This window comes from Schistocerca nitens, chromosome 6 (genome assembly GCF_023898315.1).
Source record: "Schistocerca nitens isolate TAMUIC-IGC-003100 chromosome 6, iqSchNite1.1, whole genome shotgun sequence".
Classification (NCBI taxonomy): domain Eukaryota; kingdom Metazoa; phylum Arthropoda; class Insecta; order Orthoptera; family Acrididae; genus Schistocerca; species Schistocerca nitens.
This window is the reverse complement of record NC_064619.1, coordinates 11396497-11419415: the sequence shown is the minus strand read 5'-3', so window position 1 is coordinate 11419415 and position 22919 is coordinate 11396497. Positions and strand designations below refer to the sequence as shown.

General features: G+C 43.8%; 1 protein-coding gene across 1 annotated transcript in view; it reads left to right on the top strand.

The window, feature by feature from the left end:
- The window catches only part of LOC126262678 (translation initiation factor IF-2-like), a 94730-nt gene that overhangs the window by 24371 nt on the left and 47440 nt on the right, over positions 1 to 22919 (top strand). The window contains exon 3 of the mRNA XM_049959452.1: positions 705 to 760. Coding sequence (XP_049815409.1) covers positions 705 to 760 — 56 coding nt within the window. The remainder of the gene's footprint in view (positions 1 to 704; positions 761 to 22919) is intronic.

The window sequence follows — 22919 nt, the reverse complement described above, 5'->3', positions numbered from 1 at the left end:
CAGTCTGGAACCGCGCGACCGCTACGGTCGCAGGTTCGAATCCTGCCTCGGGCATGGATGTGTGTGATGTCCTTAGGTTAGTTAGGTTTAAGTAGTTCTAAGTTCTAGGGGACTGATGACCTTAGAAGTAAAGTCCCATAGTGCTCAGAGCCATTTGAACCATTTTTGTGACAATGTGTTTTCTCGCTGACTGGAGTATCTGTACCCCCCCCCCCCCCTTAAAAAATTGAACTCTTAAGACGAGAATCAACTGCATCTTTATCAACGAAAACACTTAAGTTGTCTCTTAAGGTGGTCTGAATGGCCCTTTCATACAGTTGTCCATCGGTTTCTCGGTTTCTAGTCCAGAGATTTACTCTTCTACATCCGCGCTTGCCGGATTGTTACTGTAACTGGTAAAAATACGGAACAGACGAACGCCAAGCACCGTCATAAACATGGCATCTTAGCGCAGAGATCGTATTAACGTCTTTCGCTACTTCAAGCGGACGTGAAGCAATTGCTGTGAAGTCTCGTTAATGTGGCCACGTCCAGTTCTTTATTTTGCTCGCTGAAGGCGGTACAGCTCGTGCCACATCTCAAACCTAACGACGTGATTAAATTACCATATTAATTTAGGAAATTATATTCACCACGATTTCTTCGATGCCTGCGAGGCGAGCGCTCATGTAATACGCCATTAAATTCATTTCGCATGCTGATAGATTCAACGGCGGCGGCGGCGGCGGCGGCGGCGGCGGCGGCGGCGGCGGGCGGCGACGTATTTCCAAAACGAGAAGCCGGACCCCTCTGGCCTAAGGCGGGCTCTCGCGGTTCGGCGTGGGGCCTTTCCCACAGGTTGCCACCGACTGGCTGCACTGTGGCCGCGCTGACGTCAGCCGGCGCAAGGCGGCGCTGTGCATCTACTTGCAGAAATGTGAGGTGTGTCCAGATGAAAATGGTTGTACAGTTTTATGTAAAGAAATTTAATCACAATATTATAATTACAGTTCATGAGCGTCAGTACAAACGTACGCAACTACCACTGACATTGATACACCGGTCCTAGCACGTAGGAAGGGAGTGGATGGCTTCGGGCTAGAATACCATGGGTTGCTGACGGGCCCAGTTTCCCGCAATGCCCTACACCTACTTGTCACAGCTGAACCTCTGACCTTTCAGAGATTTTTTTAAGGGGCCGTGACCCACATGGGTGGAATATCGAGGCTATAAGGCGGGAGATTCATCTACATCTACATATATACTCAGCTAGTCACCAAACGGTGTGTGGCGGAGGGCAGAATTCGCGCCAATGTCATATTTACCCCCCTCTGTTCCATTCGCGGATCGCGCGAGGGAAAAACGACTGTCTGAACGCCTCAGTACGAGCTCTAATTTCCCTTGTTTCTGATTGGTGATCATTGTGCGATTTGAAAGTTGGTGGTAATAATATATGCTCTATATCCTCGGCGAAGATCGGATTTCGGAATTTAGTGAGCAGCCCCTTCCGTTTAGCGCGTCGTCTATCTGCAAGTGTGTCCCACTTCAAACTTTCTGTGAGATTTGTAACGCTCTCGCGATAGCTAAATGTACCAGTCACGAATCTTGCCGCTCTTCTTTGGACTCTCTCAATCTCTTGAATCAGACACAGCTGGTAAGGGTCCCATACAGACGAACAATACTCTAAGACTGGACGAACTAACGTATTTTAAGCAATTTTCTTTGTTGAAGGGCTGCATCGCTTCAGGATTCTATCAATAAACCGCAATCTAGAGTTCGCCTTGCCCGTCACTTGTGTAATCTGATCATTCCATTTGAGATCATTTAGAACAGTCACAGCTAGATACTTGACGGATGTTACCGCTTCCAAAGACTGGGCATTTATTTTGTACTCGTACATTAATGGGGATTTTCGCCTTGTTACACACGCAGTAGGTTATACTTATTAATATTGAGAGATAACTGCCAGTCGTTACATCACGCATTTATTTTCTGCAAATCCTCATTGATTTGTTCACAACTTTCGTGTGATACTACTTTCCTGCAGACTACAGCATCCTCGGCAAACAGTCTAATGCAGCTGCCAGTACCATCAACCATATCGTTTATGTAAATCGTGAAGCGGTTCTATTACGCTTCCGTGGGGCACACCTGAAATTACGCTTATTTCTGTTGAAGTCACCCCATTCAGGACGACATACTGCTCCCTGTCTGTTAGAAAACTTTCTATCCAACCGCATATGTCATTGGATAGACCGTAGGCGCGCACTTTTTGTAGCAAGCGACAGTGCGGAACTGAGTCGAACGCCTTTCGAAAGTCGAGAAATATGGCATCAAACTGGAAGCCGGTATCTAGAGCCTGTTGTATATCACGCACAAAGAGGGCCAGCTGTGTCACGCATGACCGCTTTTTCCTAAAACTATGCTGTTTTTAGGAAACAGCGGTCATTCAGGACCTCCCATCAAAATTGTTGAACGAGCTCGAGGGTTTTCTTAACCACATGTGGCCTAGCATTGTCCCATTCGAGAGCTTGTCCCTGAACTTGTTCTTAATGGTCTGTTTGAGCCCCAGTAACTTGTTGCAATACTGCTCAGCGTTAACTGTTGCATCCCGTAGCCAGTCGATGACTACGGATTGTTAGTCGTCGAAAAAGAACTGAGCATCACGTTTCCAACCTTTGGGGCAAAGTGAGCTTTTTTTTGGACGAGAGGAGCTGGGATGCTGGCACTCTATGTTCATCCATTTGGAGGCAACGTCGAAGTGGTGACACCGTACTTCATCAAACGCCACAATCTGAGCAACGAAATCCTTTCCTCGCTCTGCGTATCTCGCAGGTGGGTCAGGCAAACACCCATTCTCGCCGTCTTCCGAATCTCTGGAAGATGCGTAGGCACGCACTGTGCACGAATTTTGAATTTTGCCACAGCGAAATGTCTCTCGCATTATGTGAGGCTTAATTTTTCTGTCTGTCGCCAGTCCAACTGCGTGGGGTGATACGATGTTCTTCCACATGAACTCTTCCACACCTGGAATCGTGCCGCCGGTGATAACAACGTGCACCTGTCCAAAGCGCGCCATATCCTTGATGTTTACATACTGACTCTACCGGAATACTGCTCGCCGTGCGAGATACTGCTCTCCCTACACCTATTTGATCCTACGATAAATTGTAAAGCATCTTCCACTTAAACTCGCCCTTGTGCTGATCGAGAGAAAGCTATCATGCAACGAACTGTGGAATCAACAACTCTCCAGAAATTAGAAAATTGCTGCGACGCATAGCTCCACTTGCACAAGTGGGGATACTGCTACGCCATGTCTCGAGAAACGCATTCACACACTGGGATTACATACAAAACCGCTACTTCAAAGGTCTCCTTTTCTACTGCACATACCTTATACACTTTGCACGTCAAATAGTACTTTGTAACAGCATTAGCCACACTCTGTCCTACTTCATTCACGAATACAACGAAAGCAAAGTCAGTCAGCATGCTTCTGTGAAACTAGTAATCTAAATACGTGGATACGAATATGCGAACAACGAAGTATTACTCTTTCTGATTTCACTAAAAACTCTTAAAGACCTCACCAATTATGTTAAACGGAAAGGCACTCTTTCTTCTCTTAATACTTAGCACTTGAACAAGATTTCGAAATTAATTACTGTTACAGAGGAATGTCTACGTAGAAATAATTTTAAAAGTAAAAGAAAAAAGTATACAAAAAGGTAATGTCAAGAATCACTTTACGAATTTTATTGTTTTCACTAGTAGATAGGCTAATTCACGAGGGACGTTTGTGCACGTAATTTATTAACTTTACGCCGGCCAAGTCGTCCGGCTGTAGGCAGTTAGTGTTATCCGTGCGAAGCAGCGACTGATCGCTGGTAACATACGAGGGTAGTTCGATAAGTTAGACAAGGCGCGTAAAAGGAATTCGAACCAAGTGTAGCATATAATTCATTGCTGACAGCCGTCTGAATTGGTCAGTGTGTAGACTGCGATTGAAAATGTAGAAAACAGAGTTTCGTGCTGTTACTTTAAGATTTTCAATTTAAGGGTCTCAAAAAATGGCTCTGAGCACTATGGGACTTAACTTCTGAGGTCATCAGTCCCCTAGAACTTAGAACCTAGAACTAACCTAAGGAAATCACACACATTCATGCCCGAGGAAGGATTCGAACCTGCGACCGTAGTTTAAGGGTTTCACTGTCACACAAATCAAAAGAGAATTGGATGAAGTTCGCGTGGATTCTGCACCATCATTGACGACCATTTACTTTTGTATTGATGAACTTAAAAGTGGTCGAACAACTACCGAAGACAAGGAGCGCTTTGGCCGTCCAACTGAGGTCACCACAAAGAAAATCATTGACAAAATCCATTATATTGTAATGCAAGGCCGCCAAATAAAAATTCGTGAGCTTGCTGAGACTGCAGACATCTCAACTGAGCGCACGGAGAATTGGTTACGAAGAAGCCGTGTTTGCGAGGTGAGTGCCGCGAACGCTCACAGTCGTTAAAAGCGCATACGACGCAACATACCAACACAACGTCTGACGAAGTTTAAAGGCAATCCGTAAAGCTTTTCTCACCAGTTTGTGATTGTTGATGAAACCTGCCCCCAACATTCACCACCAAGAGTCAAAACGACAGCGAAAAGAATGGAAGAAGGCTGGTGATTTTGCACTGAGGAAGGCAAAGACCATTTTGTCAGCTGGTAAAGTGATGGTCACTGTTTTTTGGGTTTCAGAAGGAATAATACTCGTATATTTCTCGAATAAAGGCAGAACCATAAGTGTGCCGTATTATGCTTAATTGCTGGATCGTCTGGAACTTACGTTGGCCGAAAAAAGAATAAGGTTGTCACGCAAAAGGCACACTGGATACACCGGTTCCCGTGAGATCACCCAAGATAAGCGCTGTCGGGCGTGGCTGCAACTTGGATGGGTGACCCTCCAGGACGCCATGCGCTGTTGCCATTTTTCGGAGTGCACTCAGCCTCGTGATTCCAATTGAGGAGTTACTCGACCGAATAGTAGCGGCTCCGGTCAAAGAAAACCATCGAACTACCGGGAGAGCGGTGTGCTGACCACACGCCCCTCCTTCCCGCATCCTCAACTGAGGATGAGACGGCGGTCGGATGGTCCCGATGGGCCACTCGTGGCCTGAAAACGGAGTGCTTTGTTTGCTTTTGGCAAGCAAAAATGTTGTCACTCACCAGGATAATGCACCATCCCAAATATCAGCGGTAACAATGGGCAAAGTTCATCAACTGGGCTTTTAATTAGTTTCTCTTCCACCTGTTCACCAGACTTACATACAAGTAAGTGACTTCTTCCTGTTCCTTAACATGAAACTTTGGCTTGCTGGGAAGAAATTTTCATAAAATGAGGAAATCAGAGTTACAATCAACGAATATTTCGCGTAATTCGACAGAACTTACTTTAAGAAACTGGAGAATCGCTGCACCAAGTATATATAGCCCTCAAAGGAGACTTTTTTTTACCGTGCTTATCAAACCAACTTCGCACTACGTATAAAAACAAACCAGTTTCTTCAGTAAGACAGTGGATATTACAAACCGTTCCAGTTATTGAAAATGTTGAGAGAGACTGGTGTAGATGGTAGAATCATGTTAAATAACTCGCAGATTCCAAAGGATGCGCGAAATGTTTGCAGCTACGGAGGGAAATTTTCCCACACTTAAGCCATGCAGCTATAGCTGTTATACGACCGAAGTCTCTCAATTGCGTCACGAAGCGGGTGTAGCTTAAGCATAATTAGCGGCGTCAAAGGCACCTGCACCGTCGGCGGTGTTTCCGACTGCCAGTAAACAGCCACGGGCCGCTCTCCGGGGTCCCGAGAGCACGAATTAACTCGGGTTGGACACCAATTAAGTCGAGACAATAGCCGCCTTCGACGTTGCAAAATATTTTCAGTATACCGGCGCTGCAGCGCCACGGACAATAATCGAGCGCTGACCCTCCACGGCGTTTATCAATTTCTGGCGCGCGCGTCCATTGTGTTGCAAGCCTCCGGGGGTCACGGCGGTCGGCAGCGGATGGCCCCACGGGTCACCAGCCACTTGCACCGGCCGCCGAGCCTCCCGTTTCCACTACACCTGTGGCCACTCGCCCTGCAAACTATAGATACTATCGACGCCTAGCTCATTACAGATGAAGCACGAATTCTTGTTGCCCATGCATACGGAAGAAAATCGCTTCTTTTCCTTTACTGTCATTTCATTCCTCTCGCCCCATTTTGGGGGTACTGTCAGCGGACACAAGTCACCGCTCCTCAGCGATGTGGAAGTAAAAATTTTAAAAATATTATAAAATTTGACACAGCAGTTGATAAAATGAATGTTTGTTGCAATAAAAATACAGATTGTCAGCTGAATAAATTAAAATGTAAAATCTAAGAAAATGAAACACCTACAACCATCCTTACGAAGTCTTTTATTGTGTGGCTACCAGTTTCAGAGCTTATGTGTACCATCTTCAGGCCTTAGCAGGTGCTGAGGGGGTTAATACCATCCGTGTACATGTTGCATCAGTGGCCAACATCTAAGACTGGTCGATGTGGATAAAATTCACCAAAAGCCGTGTACTTAAAGATATTATTTTCTTTTATTGTGAAGGCTACCAGTTTCGGCATTTCATTATGCCATCTCCAGGCCCCATACGCTTCTATCCAAATAAACGAACTTTTAGTATAGCACCATAAATTACCGGATATCGTGGATTCAATCGTTGTACAACTGCTTCATTCAGAGACGCGATAGCAATCACGTCTTCGAACGAAGCAATTGTATAATGGTCTCTTCGAGAGATATGCGTAGGAGGGAACAATTTACTGCTTGACTCCTCGGTGAAGGTGTGTTCTCGAAATTTCAACAAAAGCCCGTACCGAGCTACTGGGCGTCTCTCTTGCAGAGTCTTCCACTGGAGATTATTTATTATCCCCGTAACGCTTTCGCGATTACTAAATGATCCTGTAACGAAGCTTCTCTATCTCTTCTATCAACCCTATCTGGTACGGATCCCAAACCAGTGAACAGTATTCAAGCAGTGGGCGAACGAGTGTACTGTAACCTACTTCCTTTGTTTTCGGACTACATTTCGTTAGGATTCTTCCAATGAATCTCAGTCTGGCATCTGTTTTACCGACCATTAATTTTACATGGTCATTCCTTTTTAAATCGCTCTTAATGCCGACTCCTAGATAATTTATGGAAGCAGTTAATTCCATAAATTATCTGGGAGCAGGCATTAGGAGTGATTTACAATGGAATAGCCATACAAAATTAATGGTCGGTAAAACAGATGCCAGACTGAGATTCATTGGAACAATCCTAAGGAAATGCAGTCCGAAAACAAAGGAAGTAGGTTACAGTACACTTGTTCGCCCACTGCCTGAATACTGCTCACCGATGTGGGATCCGTACCGTCTGTGCGTAGCGAGTTAAAATGAATGGGGGACAGTGGTCCAGCAGCTACTCGTAAGCGACATATTTCTGTAGTGGATGTTAAGCGACGCTTGAGATGGTATATAGAACTACGGCCCTGGAAGGAAGGATGGAGGCAAGACTAGAGTTTAACGTCGACTCCACACGACAACAGGTGACTGGAAAGAGTGATCTGGAGAGACCAACCACGCTGTATCGTGTGATAACCCGATGGAAGGGTTTGGGTTTGGTGAATGCCTGGAAAGAGTTACCTGCCATCTTGTACAGTGCGAAGAATGAATTACCGCTGAGATGGTTTTACGCTATTGGAGGTGCCTTCCGTTGTTAGGATGTGATCCCCGTATTGCGCTTAAGAGAGCGCTAAATGCGGAAGGGTATGAACACATTTCAAAGTATCACCCTTGAGGCAATGGTTTGTGGACATAAACATTCCTGAAATGTATACTTATATGGATATGGTGTCTGTTCTTTCGGACATGTCCGAAAGAACAGACACCATATCCATATAAGTATATAGTTCTGGTGATACCGGCCATGACCAGCTTCTTCTGTGCGGATGCACACATATTCCCCGAACTCTTACGGTACTTGGTAAGAATGTCTTCCACGAGTAATGAGTGTGTTGGGGTGGGACACTACGAATGTAGTGTGTGGACATACAAGGTGAGAATGTGAGTCTCGCGGGAGGCGTGCGCGAGACAGTCCCTACAGTCGCACTGTCATCTGTGCCCTCAGTGGCTCAGATGGATAGAGTCTGCCATGTGAGCAGGAGATCCCGGGTTCGAGTCCCGGTCGGGGCACACATTTTCACCTGTCCTCGTTGATCTATATCAACGCCCGTGCGCAGCTGACGGTATTAATATAATTCTAATTTCATTCCTGAAATGGGCTGACCTACCCCGAGTCCCAACCTCAACCCAATGCAGCACCTCTGGGATGGATGAGAAGGGCGACTTCACTCCAGACCCCAGCGCCTAATACTACAACCTTCTCTGGTTTCGTTTGTCGAGGAAGAAACGGCTGCTATTTCTCCACAAACATGCAGACGCCTTACTTAAAGTGTTACCAACAGAGTTCAACAAATTTGAAAGGTGAAGTGTAAACAAATACCATATTGACGTCGGCGAAGGGATGCCCCGGATACTTTTGATCAGATAGTGAATGTCTAGTGAAATGAAATGACCACGCCCAGAGAGTCATGGAAATTAAGGCTGATACGGGAGTTTGGAGGGAGTCGTTCTTCGACGTTCGTTAATCGAACAGATGATGGGATATGACAGTGCTGGCAGAGGTGACCTACAACCCGCGGAGTGTAGTTTGGATGCGGTACAAGTGACAATAACGTCGGCTGCCTGTGTTCCCGTCGCTGATAGTGCCCTGTCGCTGGTGGTCTAGCAGACCCGTAGACAGGCGGATCGAAACATCTGAGCGCCGGTGGGTGCACGGCGCGCCTCGGCTGCGCTGCGCCTGCGAGGTCAGCTGCAACCAGAGTAGCGGCGAGCAAAAAGAAGGCGGCCGGGGAGCCGGGAGGGCGCCCGGCCAACAAACCCCGTATCTGCGCTTCCGGTGGCCGTCGATAAACTTGCCAGCCGCGCTCAGGTCCGGACAGCGAAGACAATCTCCCCTTTGAGCTTTTAAAGTCTGTAGCAACTCATCTCGCTCGCCAGTACCGTCTCGCACAGAAAATAAACAAGGCCGTCTGGCGTATTTTACGAAAGGGTCATCTGAGGGCTATTGTGTTGGAACATTGATGTTGCGGCGTCTGTTGTATTTTACTGAATACCGGTCAAAATATTAGTCAGACGTGAAGACACCAAGCTAATACCGTGTGATGCAGCCTCCGACCTTGGTAATTCTCTAATTTCATGTTGTGTAAACGGAATGGGACTGTGGCTACTCGAAGAAAATACATAGTAACAGCGGTAATTTTATTTCATAACTTTATTAAACTATCGATTTCGTGCTTCATTGGCACCATCTTCAGGCCCCTTGAAACGGTGCAGTAGTTTCCGCTCTATAAGGAGCAGGTTTCGCTGCTCGCTCGCAGCGAGAAATACAACCAGAGGCGGCTCTGCTGCCAATTTTATTGCACGACGCGGCCGGCCGCGGGTGCTACAGAAGCCACGTGGACGGGTGGAAAGAAATGTGTCAGGCTTCATAACACGTTTTTATATGTGTCGTGTATTATGCATGTTTTGTACGTGAATGTCAATCTGCACATGAACTTTCCTAATCCTCCTCACACCCTCCGTAAAGCGTGGCCAAATCTTAGTTGGGAAGTAGTTCTGTAGTATAGTATTGCCAACCTCACTCCTGGGTAGGGGATCAGAGAGACATCACGGGCAGGTAAAAGTCGGGTGGAGAGGTTGGTCACGGCCAAGTGGTTCGACCACCCCCTCCACCGGGGCCCAGGAAGACCTCCGGGTGCCCGCCATATTCGCGGAGTGTTACAGAAGACGGGTAAGTGAGCAGACGTGCCCTCAGTGCGTCTGTCTCAATGTTCAAGCATGGAAGAGAGGTATTTGAATATTTGTACTAATTCTATTTCCAGCTTCGGATTGTGTAAGGAAATGAATGTTCCCGTTTAATTTCGGAAATTCGACCCCCTGTGTTAATGTCTGTGGTCCCCAGTTTGCCCGTTATCCTCCTCACATAGTGGATGTCCCATGTAAAATATTGGGAGACTTTGGTGGTATACATTTGGCCAACGCAATTCCGTCTTGCCCGTAGAAATGTGAGTGCACATTAGTATATAATATACCCGAGCTATAAGTTGTAAAATTGTAATATCTGTAAACTGGAACAATTGCTGCAATCGCTGTAAAGTCGAGTGATAATGTTCAAAATAAATAGGTAATCAATTATCATCAATCTTTGACATACTTTAAAAATCACAAAGAAGTCAAGTTAAAGGAATTCATTTAAAATAAAAGATATAGAATGCAGGGACCCACACATCAGCGTGTGAGCTCTCCAGCTCCTTGCCTAGTACCGTACAGAAAGGACACGCTCTCTAGGTAGCGCTCTCAAGCTCCCCTCCCCAGTTATCCGTTGCGCAATTTTCATTCAGGGCTTGACGACATCAACTTTCAACTGGAGTCCCTAGGCAAGGAAGTTAGACGGGAATCTTTCACCCTGTACAAATCGACAAAAATCATCAAGTTTACAACAGACAAAGAATCTGTTATGCAACATCAATTGTCATTGGCTCTGAGCACTATGGGACTCAACTGCTGTGGTTATCAGTCCCCTAGAACTTAGAACTACTTAAACCTAACTAACCTAAGGACATCACACACATCCATGCCCGAGGCAGGATTCGAACCTGCGACCGTAGCGGTCCCACGGTTCCTGACTGCGCGCCTAGAACCGCGAGGCCACCGCGGCCGCAATTGTCATTATTTAAAATAAATTTACTATACATATGCATTAGTAAAAATTATAAAAGTAGAGATCATACATATCAAGTCGGTTAAATAAAACGTGTGACACACAGGGTGAAGCACGGTAAACTGCTGATTTGGGAATGAAATAAAATAATAATGAGCACTTAGAAACTTATATTTTTATTTTTCTCATATTGGACAATAATGGAAGTTTCTAATTACATGGTTTAAACAGTACAGCTGGCAAATGTCTACCTTCACAAGCCACACACTGTCGCAGTCGTTTTCTGAAATTCTCATGCACCCTATCAAGCACGTCTCCTGGTATTCCAGCAATTTCAGCCACAATATTGTTCTGTCGATCTTCCAGGGTGTATGGACGGTTGCAGTACACCAGTCGAGATCCCCCATGCGAGAGATAAGCCTTCCAGGAAACGTTTGCCTCAAAAAAAAAATTCATGGAAATGCCCTCTGTGTGGTCAGTGGCACCGTCTTGTTGAAACCAGGTATAATGTAATTCCACTGCCTCGAAATCCGGCTGGAAAAAGTCTTGTAGCGTAGTTAAGTAGCGATCCGAATTCACAGTTATAGCACGACGATTCTCCTGGAAAATTACTCCTACGCGTGATTTGGCGCACTAGACACTGGCGCGTTCTGAGTGCAGGGACCTCTGGTGAGTTTGCCTGGGGTTCGTGTAGCTTCAGTAGCGCATATTCAGTTTGTTTACGCACCCACTGAGGTGAAGGTATGCCTCATCAGGAAAGAACACATTTGCGTCGCGGGGTATGGTTGCAAGCATGTCTTCACAAGAACTTCTTAGTGTTACATAATCCTGTATTGACAATGTTGCTGGGCCATGTACATTTTATAGGGTGAAAATTCAATTCGTTATAAAGAATCCTGTGAAATGCCAAGAGGAAGTGCGAGTTTTCGAGCTGAGCGTTTCGGAGATTGCAGTACTGCTGCTCTAACTAGTCCGACACTTTGTGGTGTTGTAACGCTTCTCTTAGGTCCTCTTCGTACAGATGATAAATACTCAGTTGTTCTGAATGCATATACCCAATTTAAAATTGATTGCCGTCCAGGAACACGTCAGTGTGGGGTGCTGCAGTGATCGAGTGGGAATTCGAGAAAGACATTTCTACACAAAATGAGCGTTCCTCACGTGTCCACTCCATTATCGCAACTGAACAACAAAAGAATACAAACCTCCCGTCGGCCACTATGAACGACGCCCACTTTCCCCTCTGTTTGACCAACAGTGCCGCCACAACGTGAATTCTAAAAAAGGAATTTACCGCGCTTCACCCTGAACAAACTTGATGCTGAACTGTCATGCATTCATTAACTGTATTGATAAAGACCACTTAAACAAGATACAATACTAACATAATATTACAAAATACAACACAAACTCGTATGTTGTAATAATTAGAAAAGCCTTCATTGAAAATTATGCTGAGTCACGTCGTACAAATAATAGACACACATACAGTGGTCACACTGTAACGAAACGTCATGAAAATAGAGAATCTGCTTCAAAATATAAATACTGAAAAATAAGAAAAACAAATAATGACGCATAAGTATGGTAAACAAAGGAAGCCAACTGACTCGAGTGGTGTAACTGAATCGCGAAGGAATGCCAGAACCACTAAAAGGAATACAGAACCAGAAATGAGAACCACACACTCAGATCACAGTAAGAAACTAAGTTCCAAAACGTAATTTTTTTCTCCCTCTATCCTTCTCCCCCTCCCCCCACTCCCACCCCCCCGTCCCCCACCTCTTGTTGTATGTAGCTGTGATTAACATGTTCTATCACTCGTGTGTAATGTCGACTTTGTTGATGACTTATAGTTTTATATTTACTTTTCTGTCTTATCTTTGGAGGAGGAGGAGATTAGTGCTTAACGTCCCGTCGACAACGAGGTCATTAGAGACGGAGCGCAAGCTCGGGTGAGGGAAGGATGGGGAAGGAAATCGGCCGTGCCCTTTCAAAGGAACCATCCCGGCATTTGCCTGAAGCGATTTAGGGAAATCACGGAAAAGCTAAATCAGGATGGCCGGAGACGGGATTGAACCGTCGTCCTCCCGAATGCGAGTCCAGTGTGCTAACCACTGCGCCACCTCGCTCGGTACTCTTATCTTTGGTTAGAGTATTTGACATTTGGTTTTTAGTGCATATGACACACCAGTAACAGGACATGTTAATCATAGCTGCATATTAAAAGGAAGAGAAAGTTATTGGACTTAGGTTCTTACTTCGACCTAAGTGGAAGATTCTTACTTCTGGTTCTTTATTCTTTTTAGTGATTCTTGGATTCCTTCGCATTTCAATTACACCATTATATCCAAATTTGGTTCAAATGGCTCTGAGCACTATGGGACTCAACTGCTGAGGTCATTAGTCCCCTAGAACTTAGAACTAGTTAAACCTAACTAACCTAAGGACATCACAAACATCCATGCCCGAGGCAGGATTCGAACCTGCGACCGTAGCGGTCTTGCGGTTCCAGACTGCAGCGCCTTTAACCGCACGGCCGCTTCGGCCGGCTCATTATATCCAGCTCGTCTTCTTCCTTTATTATTTATTTATATTTTGAGACACATTCTCTGTCTACGTGATTTTTGTTACAGTATGACCACTAATATGATAACATTACTTGTACGATATGACTCAGCGTAATTTTCAGTGAATGTTTTTCTGGTTACTAGAATTTAGTCATTCTTACTGTATTTTCTAGTGTTATGTCAGTATTATATTTCGTTTAAGTGGTATTTATTAGTACAGTTAAAGGATACATGACAATTCAGTGGCCAGTGTTTATATGTCTTGCATATTATTTAACCATCTTGATATTTTTCAGGTCTCCTTTTATAACTTTTACTGATGTGCGTGTATGGCAAAGTTTTTTTAAATAATGACTGTTGATGTTGCAAAACAGATTCGTTGTCCTCTATAAGTTTGATGATTTTGTCAGTTTATATACGGTTACAGCGAGACACCAAAATTACGAAATAAAATAATGACTGTTTGTATCTGTTTTCTTCGATCCTTGACAAAGGTCTTATATGTGGAACAGAGTCCACAATTCTCTTGAGGCATGCCACATGCCGCTCACCTCGCTCGCAGATGATTAGATCCCATAGAGCTACTGTGTGGATATCGAGTACCACATTTCACCCACCGTTCTGAAGAGTCCATAGCATGGAATTAGGATCTGGCAACGTGGTTAAAAAATTACTATTTTAAAGCTGCTTTTGGTGGATGATAGCCAACTGACTGTAAACAATCGTTCATCCTCACACACATATCTTCTTAAATCACATGGTTTGCAAAACACATCATTAACTACTTCCTAGAAAATATCACGCCGACCGATGTGGCCGAGCGGTTCTAGGCGCTTCAACCTGGAACCGTGCGACCGCTACGGTCGCAGGTTCGAATCCTGCCTCGGGCATGGATGTGTATGATGTCCTTAGGTTAGTTAGGTTTAAATAGTTCTAAGTTCTAGGGGACTGATGACCTCAGATGTTAAGTCCCATAGTGCTCAGAGCCATTTGAACCGTTTGAGCCAAAATTTCACATGTTGTTTAGCTGTAGCTGTTACCCAAGGCTGCGTTGATATGTCAGTAGTTTTGCTATGGTGAGTGATGGTGAGGAAGTAAGCTACTGTAATGCAGCTGCCCTCACGTGTCTGCCTGTTCGGGTGAGCACAGCCGGCGATCTGCGCCCCCCTCTCCCCTCCCCCCAGCCGTCGCAATGCACGACGCCTCGGCATGTGCAGCGCCACTGCTGAGCAATGTGTAGAGAGGGGCATGGGCTAGAGCGTGCGTCTGTGCGTCGTGCTACTCAAGTATCTACACATTATACAATGCGTACATTGCATAAAAAGAGTATGAAAGTAAGAGCTGAATTATATAACCACTATATTCGTTAGTTTGAATCGTGACACGTTCAACTAATAAAAGCAGTTTTAAAGATTTTATAAAGATCAAAAGTCAAAGAGTAAATAGCTTTTGCAAAGGGTAAATACTTTTCCCTAATTCGCGTAATAGTCTTCAAACCAATAAGATCTTGTACTACACACTTTACAAAGCAGCTTGTCTTGCTCCTCCTGGTTCAATCCATCTACATCCCAAATTTCATTGAAACAGACCAATAGATTAGCTGTGAAAATGTAACAGACAGAGTTAGTTTCACGTTTATAATATTAGTATGGATAAAACTTTGAGGTACGATATATTTTTCTCATTCGATTTTGATGACGTAAAGCCTATACAGTGCCCAAAGCTACACTCCAGTTACCTGCGAAAACCCCATGAAAATTCGTCTAGTAGTTTTGGAGAAGCGGGTTCAGAGAGAAAGACAGACAGCCGGGCAGACACAACAGTTTTATATATTTACTCTCAGTATGGTATAGTGATCAAAAGTATACAAACACTCCCAAAAACATAAGTTTTTCATGTCAGATTGTGGGGCGGCGTATGTGTGGGGAAAAATAATAATTGCTGTTCAAATGTTTGTTTGTTGAATCAGTTTCTAGCTTTTAGAATGTTGTTAATGCTGTCTTTCGCCGTTCTCAACACTGGCTCTCTAATTCCTTTTTAGCCCCCAGAAAGTGATTTAACAAAACGTGAAGCCTGTAATTAGAGTTCCTAGTGCCCACTTCAGATGAGAATATAATTATAGCTGCAGCTTATAGCTCTGAGGAATTAGGAGATTGTCCGGGATTTCTAATCAAAAACGATTTTCCAAAATAGTTGAGTATATTCTCAAAGTCACAAATAAAAAACACAAGTATCCCTACAACCTAACTAACAGAGCAGTTCAGAGTCTAATGCGCTGATGCAACTATAAATGTCCGAATTAAATGTTAAAAAGAATGCTCGCCATAATTTGATGAAAATATTTCATCTAATGCCACGCTAAATTATTGGTAGAATGTCTGTCCCGCGACGGCACGTGAAAATACGACAATACGCAATCTGAAGCTAGATAATGAAAATCACGTGAAATGATTTCATGGTTACGCGCATCTCGAGTAACTGAATACGGCATCCGAGGCTGTTAGTAGCAGTGATACCGACGCGACGCGACTGCCGACACAGATGGCGTGTTATTCAGCGTCTGGAGAGAACTGGGGCCTTGCTTCCTCAGGCAGCGTTCTTATATATATAAAGCCGCGGTGCGGACGGCTAAGGGAACGCCTGATCAAATCGGCTCTCCCGACTAGCCCCTGGGCTAGTAACGCACCACTTCAAGTTACATAATAAATTATAGCTTCTCTTGCTGATGGCCGAATAAGCTCTTAATTTAAATGTGCACTCAGCATGCAGGTAAGTATTGGTAATAAAATTTTGACGTGGCTAAGTTAAATATTTTGGGCGAGAGAATTAATTTAATTGCACTGCACGCAGCAGATGAGCTCTGAACTGTCCCTTTTGAGACCCGCTATCGCTATAATTTTATAGGTATTCAAAAGAAACTTTTCACATCTTCATAGTCATAGCGGACCTCCAACCTATTTAAATCTAAACATCCTAGCCTTATTTCTTAGCCTACTTAATCTATCTTGCTTCCTTCAGTTTTGAGACGAAAAACAGAAAATCATGAATTTCCACTAAAATCTTAATTTGTGAAATCCAAAGTACAGTTTTTATTAAATCATTATGAAAGATGAATCTAAATATAAATTTTGAAGTCTCTAGCACTTTTCTGTTGCGCCAGTGATTTTTACAGAAAAACGTCCAAATTTCGGAAATGGCTTAAGTTATCGAACTGATATTCAACACACATTAATTTAGTATTATTCCTGACCTGCTAGAAAAGTTTTAGGTTATTTGCTTGATTTTTAAAGTATTGCGCAACATGTATGACGTCAGAGCTAGTTACAGCAGACTGGCTGGCACACAATGGAAACTGATGTGAATTTACTACAGCGTGAGTAGGCTGCTTCCCTTCAAGATGCATTGGGCTGCCACCTACTGCCAGGTGCACCATATCAGCGACCTCACAAGCCATTAGAGAGCAGAATAGGGCGCTCCGTGGAACTCACGGACTTCGAACGTGGTCAGGTGATTGGGTGTCACTTGTCTCATACGCATGTACGCGAGATATCCACACTCCTAAACATCCCTAGGTCCACTGTTTCCGATGTGATAGTGAAGTGGAAGCGTGAAGGGACAAAAGCGTACAGGCCGACCTCATCTGTTGACTGACAGAGACCGCCGACAGTTCAAGAGGGTTGTAATGTGTAATAGACTGACATCTATCCAGACCATCACACAGGAATTCCAAACTGCATCAGGATACACTGCAAGTACTATGAAAGTTAAGCGGGAGGTGAGAAAACTTCGATTTCATGGTCGAGCGGATGCTCAACAAGCCATACCTCACACGCCGGTAAATGCCAAACGACGCCTCACTTGGTGTGACACTGGACGACTGAACAGAGGAAAAACGTTGTACGGAGAGACGAATCACGGTACACAATGTGGCGATCCGATGGCAGGGTGTGGGTATGGCGAATGCCCGGTGAACGTCATCTGCCTGCTTGTGTAGTGCCAAAAATAAAATTTGGAGGCGGTGGTGTTATGGTGTGGTCGTGTTTTTCACGGAGGAGGCTTGCACCCCTTGTTGTTTTGCGTGGCACTATCACAGCACAGGCCTACAATGATGTTTTAAGCACCTTCTTGCTTCCCACTGTTGAAGAGCAATTCGGAGGTGGCGACTGCATCATTCAACACGATCGAGCACCTGTTCATAATGCACGGCCTATGGTGGAGAGCTTACACGACAATAGCATCCCTGTAATGCACTGGCCTGCACAGAGTCCTGACCTGAATCCTACAGAACACTTTTGGGATGTCTTGGAATGCCGACTTCGTGCCAGGCCTCACCGACCGACATCGATACCTGTCCTCTGTGCGGCACTCCGTGAACAATGGGCTGCCATTCCCCAAGAAACCTTCCAGCAACTGATTGAACATGTGCCTGCGAGAGGGGAAGCTGTCGTCAAGACCGACGCCATATTGAATTCCAGTATTACCGATGGAGGGCGCCACGACTTTTAAGTTCTTTTCAGCCAAGTGTCCACAGTATAACAACGCTATCCAGCCAGACAACCGCGCCTGTTAAAGCGTCGCTTCTGGGCCAGGGAGCTGCAATGGCCCTAGATCGATCCCACACGGTGGATTAGCGACGAGAATCGGTGCGCCGACCAGCCTGGATGTGATTTTATGCGGTGTTCCACATCCCAATAGGTGAATACTGCGCTGGTACTCAATTGTCGACTCAGTTGCACGATTCGCAAACAACTCGGAAACTTTCGACCACTTTCCCATGCTTAACACTATACACGGACAGCTGCGGTGGGTGGGGAGGGGAATGGGGGGGTGGCAACGGAATGCTGACAAGAAAGGGCATCTGGTCACGCCCTAACCTAACCAGTCCGTCTCGATAGCTGCCCGGGTGCGGTTCCCGGCCGGGTCAGAGATTTTTCTCGGCTCGGGAACTGGGTTCTGTGTTCTCCTTACTTTAGTATCATCATAATTAACATTACTATTGAAAGGGCTGTCTGGGTACGGCACGAAAGCCAATTAAAATTTAAAAAAAGGAAAAGAAAGAAAGCTAATCATGCTCACCCTGACAAAGCCGTAAGAAAGAGGAAAGTTGAACATAACAGTCCTCATTATGTTGTGGCGCTCGAGTCTACTCTTAAACTTTTATTGTTTTTGTGATAACTAGTCTATTGTTATTCGACAGTCAATGAGATTATGGTAGCGTTTTCGATGGTTTGTATGGCTGCACAGAATTATCACCCACTTTTTTTGCATTTCACTATCTACATCTACATGGATACTCTGCAAATCACATTTAAGTGCCTGGCAGAGGGTTCATCGAACCACCTCACAATTCTCTACTATCCCAATCTCGTATAGCGCGCGCAAAGAATGAACACCTATAATTTTCCATAAGAGCTCTGATTTCCCTTATTTTATCTTGTTGATGGTTCCTCCCTATGGAGGTCGGTGTCAACAGAATATTTGCGCATTCAAAGGAGAAAGTTGGTGATTGGAATTTCGTGAGAAGATTCCATCGCAACGAAAAACGCCTTTCTTTTAATGATTTCCAGCCCAAATCCTGTATCATTTCCGTGACACTCTCCCATATTTCGCGATAATACAAAACGTGCTGCCTTTCTTTCAACTTTTTCGATGTACTCCGTCAGTCCTATCTGGTAAGGATCCCACACCGCGCAGCAGTATTCTAAAAGAGGACGGACAAGCGTAGTGTAGGCAGTCTCCTTAGTAGGTCTGTTACATTTTGTAAGTGTCCTGCCAATAAAACGCAGTCTTTGGTTAGCCTTCCTCACAACATTTTCTATGTGTTCCTTCCAATTTAAGTTGTTCGTAATCGTAATACCTAGGTATTTAGTTGAATTTACGGCTTTTAGATTACACTCATTTATCGTGTAACCGAAGTTTAACGAGTTCCTTTTAGCACTCATGTGGATGACCTCACACTTTTCGTTATTTAGGGTCAACTGCCACTTTTCGCACCATTCAGATATCTTTTCTAAATCGTTTTGCAGTTTGTTTTGGTCTTCTGATGACTTTATAAGTCGATAAACGAAAGCGTCATCTGCAAACAACCGAAGACGGCTGCTCAGATTGTCTCCAAAATCGTTTATATAGATAAGGAACAGCAAAGGGCCTATAACACTACCTTGGGGAACGCCAGAAATCACTTTTGTTTTACTCGATGACTTTCCGTCAATTACTACGAACTGTGACCTCTCTGACAGGAAACTATCGCCATCATCGTCATCTTTTCCTTCTAAACGCCGTGCCTTGTCGTTGTAATTTTCTTCTCTACTTTATGTTTCTCCTTCCTTCATGGTAGGTACATTTATTTTTATTTTACAAGCTGCGAAGATGCAGTTGTTGTTGTTTCTAAACGCTAAGGGCAGCTCCGCAGCCATTTGTGCCCGAGAGAAGTGAAAAGCTTGAGATTATCTTCATAAAGTTAAACTAAATATACTTCCAGCATTTCCCTTCCTTTTCATCAGCAATTTTCATATTTTACAATGTTACTTTTTGCAGCTGTTTAACTGGACTAATTGAAAACATCACCTGATATAGCTTCACTACAGATACAATCGAGTCCGTTGCACGCCTTTCCTTTTCCGCTCTTTCTTGTAATTGTTCGAGCGTCTATTGACTCTCTTTTCTCCACCGACGATTCGTTCTGTTTCGTGTAGATCGATGCACAATCTGACGGTTCCGCATGCCCGGTTATGGGAACAACGAGGCACGTTCTCTCTTTCTTGTGTTTTCCCTACTCACGACGCCTCTTACAGGTCGAGTGCTACTTGCATACAATAAAACGACTCCGACACCTAATGCGAAGAAAAGCCGTTAGAACACTTCCCTACTAGTGGGCACTGAAACAAGATCGACAGCCATCATTGCGTTCACCGTTTCAAACGATGGTGCTTTGAATCTCTATGTGCTCGCAAAGAGAGACGAGCGTTAGGTGTAGTCTACCGATGCATCGTGTGTGCTCACTCAATATATTTTGCATTTAGGCCATAAGTTGTAGCCTTCATTGCCCCTGAAGATCCATTATTATTTCATTACAGTGACCGTCTTCTGTGCAACGAAACAGAACATTTAATGCAGTTATAAAAGTAGTTTGCTTTTTAATACTATTCCTTAAATACAAAAAAAGTAATTTTGAAGCTAGTGGAAATGCATCTTTATATCTAGACACTTCCAAATTGAATTCTATACCAGTTTTACAGGTTACCATCGCTTTTGGAATACAATTAATATAAATTTGGCTCTACAGTTCTGAAAAGTACGGCTAAAGACATGGTTTGCGGTCATCCATAAAGTCTACGAGATTAGATGGGCTTTCTTGCTTCAGATGACCTAATATGTAGCTCTGCTTCTTTTCCTATGGACCACGTGAATATTAAAAATGATAACATTAACTGCGAATTCAATAATATGGGTTAAATTGAAGGTACTAAGAGACCTGACGTGATGAATAGTAGGAATGGAATATTGGGGTTTGATGGAGACGGCGACCTAGCTCGGATTGTGGACAGAAATGAGATGTGCCACTTTCAAATAAAGTACCTCACTCGGTCGATTAATAATGTCTCTGGGAAATCGCACTATTAAATACTCATTGAAAAGCTCATACTTAGGTAGGGTTTGCTTAACAGTAAAATATATTTGGGCATTTTGCAGCACACAAAACATAATTTTCTACTGCTTTCTGCTTCCCACGCACATATGGGTTACGTTTTCTTTTACGGTAAAATACAAGCAATTTTAGATAAATAAGCACATAAAGTGAATTTAGCGCCATCAATTTCATAGACCGTTTTTATAAAACTTATATCTCTGTAGATATTTGATTGCTAATGTTGCTATTTGCTTTCTTTGCATCAGAAATCTTAGTTACACATGACAAATTATAATAAAATATCACAACTAATAATTTTATTAGTTTGATGTGCTCTCTACGAAACTAAAACTTATTTCTAAAAGCAGAATTACTGTTATTATCTTTAGCTGAGAACCGCGAAGACATGTCTTAAGCAGGTTGCTTAAACTCTGAAGCTAGTAATCTAATCTTGCTTTGCGCGGAGAATCAGTTCGCACGTTTCCGCATGGCCTGATCAGAAACGGACACTCTTTGCTTACGCTCTGCGTTTCCGGCTGTACATGCGGAGCTATTTAGTACACATGTTTCGTCTTGTTGTACTGTCATGAGCACACTGAAATGATATTGTCCAGGATTACGGCGTGATGGCTGGTTGCTTGCGAATCCTTTGCCTAATTATAAACGACGTGCCTTTTCAGATTTATTTACGCGAGATACTTTGCAACTGCACTTCACGTGATGAATGCTGATTACTTTGTCTTGTTTCACAAACTGGTTAAAACACGTGGGAGTCAATATCCATTTTCTACTCAGCCGTCAGCGTTAACATGAATAAAGGATTATTTTCCTGCCTCTTGTAAATGGGTGTCATGTAAACTCACATGGTCCTTTGAAAGGCATTTGTGAGTAAGGCACGAGAATTTGTATTCATTTTCCGCACAATACTTACATCCTTTTTTCATATATTTTGCGACACTTACGAAGTTATTCTCTATTGATCTGATTTATACTCAAATCTTCATATGGGGCCACATAAGAACTTCGCTAAAGAGACTTTTATTGTACTTCAAGACCAAAGAGAAAGACCTGTATTCAGCAGAGGCCTCATCTTTTATTTTTAAAAGAAATTTTCAGCGAACGAGGTAATTACGTGTTGCAGTGAAGCTTCAAGGCACGTGTTAGCAGAGACAAAGACATCTATATTTAACTACCATACAAGCTCATTTCAATTTATTAGGTGTTACAGGATATGGTATGCTACAACATTTGCATTGCTTGATTTACTTCTACGAGGAATGATTCATTAACACGGAGAGAGAGAGTAGCTACGCGAGATTTGTTACATGGGCTGTGATTACAAATTATTTTCTTTTTGGGTCAGTGGACGGAGGGGGAGGGGAGTGAGAGATTTATGGGAGGGGGGGGGGAAGGAGGGGAGGGCACATACAGCTCAGAAGGAAGCAGAATCTCGGCATTACGCCTTTTGTGCTCTATATAAGTAAATGCTATTTTTGTTGGTTTTGAACGCTAAGTGAAAATATATGCTGAAAAGATTGTATAATGAAACGTATCTCAAATATGGATTCACATTTATTGAAAGAAGTTAATGTCGACCTGCCACAGTGTGTTTTGTGTCATAATGCCCTCAGTAATCACTCACTGCGCTCTGTGGGTCTGGAACGTCATCTAACAGCAGCTTACCGAGCGTTGAAAACCAAACCAAGACAGTCTGTTTTGTTGGAAAAAGGAATTCTTTAATTCACATCAAACTGGACTAGCGATAACGGAAAATAAATAAATAAATAAATAAAAACACCGCAGTCACCTGAAGGTGGAGAATAACCTTAGATGTGATTTAACTGCTAGTTTACGTTAGATTACGTAGTGTGTAAGC